Source organism: Asparagus officinalis, chromosome 1 (assembly GCF_001876935.1).
Source record: "Asparagus officinalis chromosome 1, Aspof.V1, whole genome shotgun sequence".
In the NCBI taxonomy this organism is placed as follows: Eukaryota; Viridiplantae; Streptophyta; class Magnoliopsida; order Asparagales; family Asparagaceae; genus Asparagus; species Asparagus officinalis.
Genome location: NC_033794.1, coordinates 131,955,081 through 131,967,865, shown reverse-complemented (window position 1 = coordinate 131,967,865; position 12,785 = coordinate 131,955,081). Strand labels below are relative to the sequence as shown.

At 36.5% G+C, this 12,785-nt stretch overlaps 1 protein-coding gene across 1 annotated transcript; it reads right to left on the bottom strand.

Moving 5' to 3' along the window:
* Window positions 7-2,410, bottom strand: LOC109827574 (pentatricopeptide repeat-containing protein At1g20230-like). The gene is given in 2 exon segments (XM_020394607.1): window positions 7-2,102; window positions 2,105-2,410. Coding segments are annotated over 2 exon segments (1,995 nt in total). The 5' UTR covers window positions 2,283-2,410; the 3' UTR covers window positions 7-285.

The window sequence follows — 12,785 nt, the reverse complement described above, 5'->3', positions numbered from 1 at the left end:
AGATAGAGCTTGACGATGAGTTACAAAATCGGTGAAGGTCATCCTAGATGCCTCCGCGTGCACTGCATCAGCTGGATGTTCTTCTCAATTGATCACAGACCTCCTTCCAACATGGATACAAAAGTGACAACAAACAGTTTGAAATCAGGAATGCAAGGCCCGCCCTAGGGTATTGAACAGCTTCATAGGAACAAGCATTGCAAAGAAAGGAGCTGCTTGCTGATAGTAAGGACAAGAGGGTCAAGAGTAGTAATGTTGGTCTTCAAAGACCCTCTGATCGTGGGCTTACCAATAATCACCACAAGAACAACAGCCATCTGTGAATTGATGAAACCGATTAGTATCCCTCACAATTATCTCCCTCCTTTCAAAGCCTGAAACAAACTTGAAAAAAGTGTGACAGTCACCACAGATCCTAAGGTTTTTTATGACCCGGAGAGGAGTCCCATGGGTTGTGTTTATGAGGCCAAGTGCTAGTGCCAGCTTCTCGCTGTGGCCACACAGTATATGCTCTTTTTCCTCCTGATCCTCCAAATCCTGCAACACAAAGTTCATACCCGGGCTGTACCCAAGCCTTTTCATCTCTGTGCTCAGCTTTTCTAGCCTCTCAATTATCTGCCCCATCTGTGGGTGGGACTTGTCACCAGCCAGCAGCATATGAACCATGTTTTTCACCTCAATCCAACTGCAACCTGCCTCCTTCTTCATTCCCATACTCTTCAGTTTATCCCTCATTCTGTCCACTCCACTCCACATGCCTTTAGAGGCATAAATATTGGAAAGAAGCACATAATTCCCAGCATTCCCTGGCTCCAGATAAAAGAGCTTCTCTGCTGCAACCTCCCCCAGCTGCAGATTTCCATGGACCCTACAGGAGCTGAGCAAGGCTCCCCAAACGCAAGCATCAGGATCAAAAGGCATCGCCTGGATCAATCCATAAGCTTCATCCAGCCTCCCTGATCGACCGAGGAGGCTAACCATACAAGCATAGTGCTCCATTCTGGCTACAATACAAAAATCTTTATTCATTGCATTGAAGTACGACTTCCCGTCTTCGGTTAGCCCAGCTTGGCTGCAAGCTGATAGTATGCAAGTGAAAGTTATGAAATCGGGTTTCTGCCTGCTTTTGCGCATTAGTTCAAAGAGTGCAATTGCATCCCTTGCCCTGCCATGCATTGCATAGCCTCCAAGCATGGCATTCCAAGAAACAACATTCTTAGTTGGCATCGCATTGAAGATTGATCTCGCTTCTTTAATCCTTCCACACTTGGCATACATATCGATCAGAGCAGTGGAGACATAAACGTCTTCTGAGAAGTTCCCTCTGAGGGAAAAGCAATGAGCAGCCCTCCCTTGCTTCAAAGCGGCGATATTTGCACAGGCGGGTAACACGCAGGGAATAGTTACGAGATTGGGCTTCACACCGCCCGAAAGCTGCATCTCTCGAAACAAATCCAACGCATCCATATCCCGCCCGTTCTGAGCGCAGCAAGCAACTATGGAGGTCCAAGACACGACATTCAGTTGGATGCCTAGTAGTCCTTGAAATCCTCTGAATGAAGCTAGTGCTTCCTCTGCCCGGCCATTGCGCGAGAGCCCGGTGAGGAGAGCATTATACGACCCAACGTCCATCATCATTTTATAGTCATCAAAAACTCGGATCATCTCCTCACTGCGGCAACATTTCCCGTACATGCCAATGAGGGAACTCACAACACAACCATCCGATGATAAGAAACCCGCCTTGAGTGCATGCCCATGAATCTGCGCCCCAATGGCGATGGAACAATTTTCATCCTTAAAGTCCGCGACAGAAGATAGCACGCAGGAGACGGTGATTCCATCCACTGAAAACCCTTGGGAACGCATCCTGCGAAGCACAAGCACAGCCTGGCGAGAGTTGCCGCTATGATTGAAGCCCGCAACGAGGCCATTCCAAGTCACCAAATTGGGATGGATGCCATCCCTCCGCCCCATCTCGTCGCCGTCGGATGAGACGCCGCATTTCAGGTACATGTGGAGGAGAGGACTGTACGAAGGGGTCCGAGAGAGGCCCGTAACGGCGGAGATGGCGTGGAGCTGGCGGCCTGAGGAGAGGGACGGATGGCGGCAGCTGACTTAATGGCGGAGGGGAGGGCAAAGGATCGGGTTTGGCTTGATGCTGGGATGGATGGATGGTGATCGATGTATGAATGATAACCACGGCGGCGGCGGCGGAGGAGAAGGAGGAGGAGGAGGCGTCGCTGATGGTTGTTGACCAAACATTTGTATTTGTTTTGCATTTGCCTCTATAGTAACCTCTTGACATACGCACGAAGATCTATAGCTCACTGATTTCTGCCAGCGAACCCAAAACACCCTGCGCTTTCGCCTAATAAGTAGTACTTATTAGGATGGTACAACCCAAGTATAGAGGAGACGTCCCAAGTATAGAGGAGACCGGTTATGTGCAAGAGAGGCACTACATGCACACCATCAATCACACCCCTCTTTTCTGCTACAGTACAGCGAACCCCATATAAATTTTTTTAAAAAATTTTATATGAGACCCGCTATACTGTAGCAAGAACAGCTCGATTAATTGGAGTCGAACTAGATTAATTGGTTTAATATCCTAAACGGCTATTCGTTTGTTAGTCGAATAAAACGGCAAAAGAAAAGAAAAAGGAAGAAACAAATGCTACATGAATAAACTGTAGGCGTGCAATTAAATATTGAGCATTACGAAAACATCTTTGTCGCATTTTCCCAAAGGAAACAAAATGAATCCATCATCTAAGGAAAAAAAAGGGAGAGATAAAAAAAAATTTGGATATACTTAGTACCAAGCACAAACTTAATGCTCGATTGTGAGGTGAACGCATCTCAACTCTAGAAAATATTGCAACTTTGCATATTTATAAGTTGCAATTAATTGATTTATAAATTGTTGTTATCTTGGGCTTTAAGAAAACTAGTATAATGCACGTGCTTTGCACGTGAACATGCTGTTGTATTTAGTATTATATTATTTAATAAATTATACGTAATTATTAAAAGTTATTTTATTGCACTATGATTAAAAAATTTTAACTTATACTATTATTAGTACTTATACTATTATTAACATACAATTAATAGTTATTTAAATCTGTCTATTATTATATTATTAAACAATTTATTTAGGAGTATAATTATTAAATAATAATGTAATCATTAGTTTAAGTAACACTATTGATATAATTAAACCATTTAAATTATTAAATATTTATGATTTGTACATATTTTTGTAGGCTGTTTAAAAATCACAACAGATAGCTGATTATCCGTCAAACACCTGTTGGCCTTCTTGTTTTGATGATGTTTAACAAACAATTTACTTCTAATGTTGTTTGTCTAGTGTTTGTACATTCTTATATATTGTAGACAAACAACGTAGTTGGAGGATGGATGGAATTGCGCATTCACGATCATATCAAATGGAGGTTGGCGGAGTAGTGGTTGAAGCATTGCATTCATGTTAAAGATCCAAGTCAAGCTTCATCTGCCTGTTTACCAAGTTGAGCTCATTGAAGACCTTCATCTAGCCTGGGTATATAGTTTATTATGTTTGTAGTTTAGGTTTTATATAATGTGTGTTAATTCTATAAGCTCAAATATACACACACATATATATTTATGATTTTCGTAAATATAGGTGTTTTTATGAAAAATATGTTTTGGACTATATATACATCATAAACATCTTTTATTATGTCCATACAAATATTTTACAAAGTTTCAAAACATGGTTTATGTCAAATGTCAAAAAACATGTATGTTTACTTTTCATGTTTTGGACTAGTTTTATAAAATGATGAGTTTTCACTTTTGGTAAGTGCAATTCCAAAATTTCCTTTTGTAACATGTTCATTTACATGTTTACAATGATTTCCCAAAGTTTTATAATTTTTGGAATTTATTTGTTATTTTTAAAGGCACTTTTAAAATCAGATTTTCAGCATGTACAGTGCCTGTGCACGTTTATAAGTCGACTTATCAGAGTTGACAAGTCGACTTATGAACTACTCTGGAATGTGCAAAAACTCTCTGCCAAGTCGACTTACTCGAACTGTTAAGTCGACTTATACCAAGTCGACTTATGTCATTTTCTAAGTCGACTTATGAAGTGTTGCAGAGTTATGTATTTTTGACCAGTTTACAAAATAAATTATTTCTCTCAAATGGGAAGTGATATTTAAGAAATTCTTTCTCTAACATGTTCATATACATGTTTATAAGCTTCCCTTAAAATTTCATGATTTTTGGAGTTGATTTACTGTGTCAAATTGGTTTTAGAAAATCGGGTGTTTCAGCAGTTTTTAGAATCTGAAATATCTGTATTCAAATATTTATTTCTCACAACTGAGAAGTGATATTTCATAAATTCTTTTCGTAAAATGTTTATTTACATGTTTAGAAACATCCCTCAAAATTTCATAATGTTTGGAGTTGATTTACTATTTTTAATTGATTTTACAAAACCAGATACGCAAAATTTCAGACTCTGCCAGAAACCTGAACCATCTTCTAAGTCGACTTGCAGTCGACTTATAAGCTGTTTTTTGACCGTAACGGCTAGTTATAAGTCGACTTATCACTGTAGCAAGTCGACTTATCACTGTACAACGGCTAGTTTTTCTGACTCCTTGTTTTTCGGGTTTTTTGTCTTTTTGCTGGATTTTTCTTGTGTTTTGGGGTCTCCTATATATACCCCCTTATACCCAGCTCTATAATCATCTAAGAAAAGTTTTAAAAAGAGTTTATTAGTTTGTTTAAGTGTTTATTTACAAAATTAGTTTTGTGAAGATTGTTTTACAAGAAGAGGAGAACAATCTCAATTTGGGCTTTCAATCTTCCATCTCCATCTCTCTTGTTCTAGAGAAGTTTTTCTAACTCTATTCTCTAGCAATTCGTTTTTATTTTCATATTATCAATTATTGCTAGTTTGTTAATTGAGTTAGAATTTATTTATGCTCATATTATCACACACACCCTATTTGAGCTTGTAGCATTTCATACATCATATAGTGGGTTGTGGGATTGTGATTTGTGAGATTGAGCTTACATTGTGTTCTCACCTATTGTAGAGAACAAATCATTTACTGTATTTGTGCTTAATTGTGAGATCACTTTGTAATACATTTGTACACCGAGTGAGGAGTGTGTGGTGAGAGTCGGGGATCGTCCCAAGAGGAGTGGCGTCGGTTGACGTGCCTAGGGAGAGGTTGTAACCGAGCACTTGAGGGAGACACGGCTAGGTCCAACACTTAGTGGGTGTAGAGTGTGATTGCAAGAGTGTGAGTTGTAGAGTTTTCGGTTAGCTAGAAAACCGAGTGTGTAGAAGAAGTTCCGGCTTCCAAACCGGATTGTGTTAGTGGATTTCTCCCCGGGAGTGGGGAGCGGAGACGTAGGACGGAAGGTCCGAACTCCGTGATCATATTGCTTGTTTGAGTGTGCTTTGGCGTTCATTCATATTTATGTTCATATCTTATATCGCCATTGTCATTAGCTCATTATCTATATCATCCACTATCTTGTTTAGATTGTTTACCCCTTGTGTCAGTTTACATATCCTATACATATATCATATTGTATATCTCTTTGATAGGATATATCATCTTGTGTTAGCTCATATATCCTTGCATATATCTCATAGTATATATCATTGCTAGGATATTTACCTTTGTTCATATTGCTTATTCTTGCACATAACTCTTGTATATCTATCTTGCAAGAATATACTTGTTAATTAATTTTAATTGGCACTTAAATCGGATTAGATTAGCATAAGACCCTAATCACCCCCCCTCTAGGGTCTAACAATTGGTATCAGAGCTTGGTGCTCTTTGATTTAAGGTCTAACCGCCTTGAGTTAAAGATCCAAGTTATCTTATTTGTGCTAATCTAATTTTGAGCTTTATTTGTATCTTGCTTGCATATATTTTTACAAATTATGAATATGAATGATGCATCTTGTTTAGGCTATGATTCTAGTATTGCTCCTAAATTCAATGCTTTCCCTTATGCTCAATGGTGTTTTAGATTCAAAATATTTGTTCAATCTAAAAATATCGATTTATGGGAAATCATTGATTGTGCTTATATTGTGCCCACGTTGGAGAAATCCAAGTGGAGCAAACATGATAAAAAGATGTTTATTATGAACAAGCTTATGTTAGAATTTTTATTAAATGCATTTGATTCATTTATGTCTAACAAGCTTGATTCTTTTGATAGCGCTTATACATTATGGAAATTCATAGAAGCGCATCAAGGAGACTTGGAGGCGATCCGACAAGCTTTGGAGGATCCCGCTTCAAGTTCATGTGGAGCCTCATGCACACGGCCACTAGGCGATAGCCCTAGTGAGGTTTGCGAGTTCGAACCCGATAATGATTTATCTAGTGATGAACTTGCTTGTGCTAGTGAAAAATTATTGCATGCCTACAAGAAATTATAAAATAATTTTATTGATTTAAAAAGCAAGCATGATAATTTAGAATCCGATCATGAGAAGCTAGTATCCAAGTTTGATATCATTGCTAAAGAAAATGAAAATCTTAAAGAAAACAATGATATGTTAAACTTGGAAAATGAAAAATTAACCTCATCAATTTCTAGCTTATCTCATGAGAAAGAAAATGCCATGCTAGAAGTAGAATGCATTAGAAATAAACTTAATTCTTTTGAGAATAATCATATATGCTCTACTTCTATTATCAATGATGTTGTGCATAATGATAATTTGAATCTTGTTAAGGAACGCATATCATACTTAGATTCAACTTTAAAAACATGCATTGATAACCATAAGAAACTTATGGACAAGTGTGCTAAATCTAGTGCTACAAAATCACCTACACACTATGCACACTTGTATAGCAAAGTTTACAAGTGCTCCATTTGTGGTCGTAAAGGCCATTTAGCTAAATTTTGCTATGATGCACAAAGTCTGTCGGTCGACCGGTCCGGTCGACCGATAGCTCCATCGGTCGACCGGTGAAATTTCCAGTCGACCGACAGTATCTTTTTCTGCTTCCAACGGCTCTTTTTATTACCGTTGCTTTGGGCTGTTTTTGTCTTTTTGTTTGGTTTTTTTGGCTGAGTTTTGAGAGGGTATAAATACCCCATTGCCTTCAGCTCTCCAACTAACTAATGAGAGTTTTAAAACAAGTTTAAGAAAGTTTTAACAAGGGTTTATGTTTGGTTTAAGTTTGTTTGAGAAGCTTTTAAGCAATTGAGTGTTTCGGTTTTGTGATTCAATTCAACAAGAGCTTGAGGAGATCATCTATTGGTGTTTGGGCATCCAACTCTTCTCCCTCCACTCTTGATATATTGAGAAGTTTTCTAAACTCTATTTCTAGCTTTTTTATATATTTGATTATCATTGTTATTAAGCTAGAACTACTTTGAGTTTAGTTTTGATTTATATCTCTTTGTTCACACACAACCTATTGAGCTTATTGTATTTGCATACATTATATAATTGGGTTGTGGGATAGTGTGACATTGAGTTGAGCCTAATTGAGTTCTCACCTTGTTAGAGAGAACAATCATTTGCTATATTGTGCTTAATTGTTAAATCACTTTGTAATACTCTTGTACACCGAGTGAGGAGTGTGTGGTGAGAGTCGGGGATCGTCCCAAGAGGAGTGGCGTCGGTTGACGTGCCTAGGGAGAGGTTGTAACCGAGCACTTGAGGGAGACACGGCTAGGTCCAACACTTAGTGGGTGTAGAGTGTGATTGCAAGAGTGTGAGTTGTAGAGTTTTCGGTTAGCTAGAAAACCGAGTGTGTAGAAGAAGTTCCGGCTTCCAAACCGGATTGTGTTAGTGGATTTCTCCCCGGGAGTGGGGAGCGGAGACGGAGGACGGAAGGTCCGAACTCCGTGATCATATTGCTTGTTTGAGTGTGCTTTGGCGTTCATTCATATTTATGTTCATATCTTATATCGCCATTGTCATTAGCTCATTATCTATATCATCCACTATCTTGTTTAGATTGTTTACCCCTTGTGTCAGTTTACATATCCTATACATATATCATATTGTATATCTCTTTGATAGGATATATCATCTTGTGTTAACTCATATATCCTTGCATATATCTCATAGTATATATCATTGCTAGGATATTTACCTTTGTTCATATTGCTTAATCTTGCACATAACTCTTGTATATCTATCTTGCAAGAATATACTTGTTAATTAATTTTAATTGGCACTTAAATCGGATTAGATTAGCATAAGACCCTAATCACCCCCCCTCTAGGGTCTAACAACACCGATGATGGAAGTTATAATCTGACGACTCTCATATTTTCAAGGAGCCAAGATGAATATTATAAGATGACGGTCTTTGCAACGCTCCAGCAAAAGAGACCACAAATTGATGGTCTCTTCACATCAAAACGTAGAGGTCATCCATGTGTTACACCATCAAAACGCAGAGGTCATCCCTGTGCTGCAACATCAAACCGCAAAGGTCATACCTGCATTCCAGAGTCAAAACGCAGATGCCATCCACAGCATTCAAGTCCAGACGCAGAGTTCGTGGACTCAAAACACAGAGTTCATGCAGAGCCCAACTCTGCGTCTCAGGTCCAAAACGCAGAGTTCATGCAGAGCCTAACTCTGCATCTCAGGTCCAAAACGCGGAGTTCATCTCTACGTCCCAACTCTGCGTTTTATATTTACAACGCAGCGCGACTTGTGCGTTCAGCCACCAAAATAGGCCCAACTCTGTGTTTTAAGTCTAAAACGCAGAGTTCGGGCCCTGAACGCTATTTTTTAGTGTTTGACTCGTTCAAAGCATGAACTGAACGGTTTTAAAATCGTTTTCCCCACGATCTGGGGAGCTGTTTAAGGGGACGGTTACACCCCATTCAGTCCCACTTAGGAGCGAATTAAGGGGGCGGTTACACCCCTTAATCTCCTATAAATAGGAGTAAACTCAACCGAGTTCAGATCTTTTGGATCTTGGAGTATCTTGGAGATATAGAGATCGGCTTCTTCAGATCATCTTCTCGACAGCAGATCATCTTCGAGCTTCCGACAGGAATAAAGTTCTTGGAGCATTCCCTTGGCTTATAAATCGATTTTTCGGTTCAAATCAACTCTTTTTCAAGAGTTTAAACTCGATCTGAGTTATCAACTCGTTCAGAGTTTTGAACTTGGTTTGCAAGTTCTCCACAACGTCAAATCATGAGGAGAAGATATCGTTCCAGTGAATCAAAACGTTTGGATCGTTAATAGAGAGCAAACTCGACGCGGGCATTCGAGGGAGGCACTCCATCGCCACCATGAAGAACCCATAATTAAACAAAGAGGAGAATTTAGATCAATTCTCTTCTCTTTTGTAAATCGGGAAATCCAAATTATAATCAAGATTGAGAGAATAAAACATTCAATTCTTTCATTGTCTTTTTACAAATTTTCCACCAAACAATTTTATTATATTAATATCTATTAAATAATGGAAATAATTTTTAATATTGTATGATTTTATGTTGTAAAGAATATTACCTTGTTCGATAATTAATATCGTCTTAGTAATAAAAAAAATTGCTGGTATAAATTAAAAATACTATTATTTTAGAAAAAGTACTTTATATAATATTGGACCCTTGAAATATATGATACATTTACTTTCCAACAAAAAGTGCATGACTCATAAATTTCAAAGATCCAATATTTATATATAAAGTAATTTTCCTAAATAAAATGATTTTTAATTTATAATGTCCAATTTATATGACTAAGAGGATATTATAATATCGAAAAGGGTAATAATCATTATAATATAAAAAATCAATCCCTATTTATACTATTATTAATAATTATAATTATATACAATATTTTATTAAATAAATAATTTTACTATTTTGTTACAATTAATAATTCTTTTATAATATATTTATTAATTTTATTATCATTATAAATTATTAGTATATTCTACTGAGTGGCCAAATATTTTGAGAAAAAGAAGAGAAAAGTATATGTCTCATAAATTTCAAGGATTCAAAATTTTTTATATAAATTAATTTTCCAAAATAAAAGTATTTTTAATTTATAACATCCAAATTTTTATTAATAAGATGATGTTTATTAAATGAATGACTATTACTATTGTATATAATTAATAATTCTTTATAATAAATTATCATATATTCATGAATTTTGTTATTATTATAAATTATTAATATATTCTAGTGAATGACCAAATAATTTAAGAAAATGAAAAGATGCGTAGTTAATGAGAGGTTATGGATAATTAGTTTTATAATTAATGGTATAATTTTGAGTTAAAAAAATTGAGAGGGTAAAAAAGAAAATCAAAAATTTTGACATGGATATTCTCTTTTATAAGTAGTATAGATTTGTTGAATATTGATCTTTGCAGTAGACTATAGTGCTAGATTATTGGAGGGAAGACTGTCTATATCTGGTTCATCATTCGGAACCATATCACATCCTGGATCTGATGAAATAGGATGAATTGAAACGATAATTTATAAATACGTAATTATCTTGAATATATCAACCATTACCAAATACTAGGACTTCATTCCGATATCATGGTGTTTTTTTTACTGTGTTTTTAGAAGATCACTAAGGGCTTGTTTGGCAACTTTGTAAAACTGGGCCAAGTCTAAGCTTGGTCCAGTTTTGAGATTGTTTTCTGATTGGTAAAAAAACATTTTTAGTTTATTTTTTGGGGCTAAAATCAGTTTAGTTGTGGACTACGGGGTAGGGGTGAGCACGGTTCGGTTCGGGTCGGTTTTCACTAAAATTTGAACAACCGAACCGAACCATCTACAATTCAAAACCGAACCGAACCATTACAAATCGGTTCGGTGCGGTTCGGTTCGGTTTGTTCGGTTCTAACTTCATCAAGTATAACTTCACTTCAATTTATCTTTTATATATTATTATTACCCTATGCCAGCATGTATTTGTTTTTTAACTTCACTTCAATTTATTATTATTGCTCATGTATGTATATTGTTTTTAAGTGAAGTAACTTGTCCTTTTGGATTAAATACTAGAATCTGACGTTGTAATTTTTTAGTAACTTTTTAAGTGAAGTAACTTGTCCTTTTGGATTAAATACTAGAATCTGACGTTGTAATTTTTTAGTAACGGACTTGCTTTGTCTTTGTGTAGCAAGCTTTGACTTTGGTCTTTGTGGAGGCAAAAAAAGAAGTTGATTCATTAGAACATTGGTTATGTATGAATCAATTCCCTGCAACTGCTATTCATGGTGATCGAAGACAACAATAAACCCACAAATCAAAGGCACAAATATATTCGGTTAGTTCGGTTCGGGTCGGTTTGAAAAATTGTCAACCCGACCCAAACCGCCTTACTCATAAAACCGCTTTTTCCAGATCGGTTTGGGTCGGTTCGGTCGGTTTTTTCGGTTTGAACCGAACCGTGCTCACCCCTACTACGGGGTGCTGGTTCACAACTAAATTGGTTCTCTAAAGAACCAGCTTCAAAACCCAATTTGGCCCAGTTGCCAAACAGGCCCTAAGGGTGTGTTTGGCAATCAATTAAAAATTAGGTCAGGTCTAATCCTAACCTAGTTATCTTCTAAACCAGTTTAGAGTCAGACCAAGAAGGAGTTGGTCTAACACTAACAGGTTTTAAGGTTTATTTTTTGCCTAAAAAGAACTAGGCCCGAACTAGCCCAGTTCTTATGCCCAGTTTTTACTGATCACAAACTAATGCAAAACTGAGTCAAGTCCAATCCTAACCTCGTTTTAAAATATTTTCAAAATGTTTTCAAAATACTATAATAACTGAGGTTGTGGTTCACAAACTAATTTTCCTTTAAATACATTGGACGGATGATTAGTTCTAGTTTATTGGAGAAGATATACCAATAATTAAAAAAATAGAATTTAATATAATATCTGAAATTCGAAGTTAGGACATCTAATGATATTTGAACTTTTCATAGAAAGAGATTTGATTGGAAATAATATGCACTTTTAAAATACCCATTCCTTCCTAAAATATATTCATAATTAATTAGAATTTTAAACTAATTGGAAAGATGGGTATTTATCCCTAAATCTCAAATTAATTGCCACATTTCGACTTTTTGAGTAAGAACATTGAAGACCACGTGGCGACTTAGGTGAACCACCAATTACTCTATATATAAACGAGGGGTATAGCGATATAATTAGAATTTGGATCATCTCTACTAAAAAATTAGTAAGTAGACCGCTTCGACTTATTTAGTACGTGGTTATGGTTCATTTCAAATCTAGCACTCACCATATCCCCCGTATGAGTAAAGATTACTTGTTTCTTAATTTACACTTAGTGACAAATCACAATCACCCCTTGAGAACTAACTCACGATTGAGACGTAGTAGTGATCTCTTCACTATTATTTTTGTAGCGAAAAGGATCCGGATCCGTAAAATTATAATAAATTCTAATTATACTCTTACCCTAACTAGGAATCCCCATATGAATTGTTTTACTATCCTTCTTGACCAAGGATTGAAATTAGAATTTCCTAGTACTTTAATAAATTAAAAAAACCGTAACCTCTTACAATTTACCTGCAAAATCATACCAAAATCCTAATAAACTTCGGTTTGAAATAGAGGTGTTACCCCACTATTAGGAGACCTAAATACATAAATAATTAATTAAGGATTCATAGAATTTCCTAGTAGTAGTAAAGTTAGGTGTTATAAGATGCGCGTATCTAATAAGAAAGCCTAGGCGTAATTGGAATCGGGCG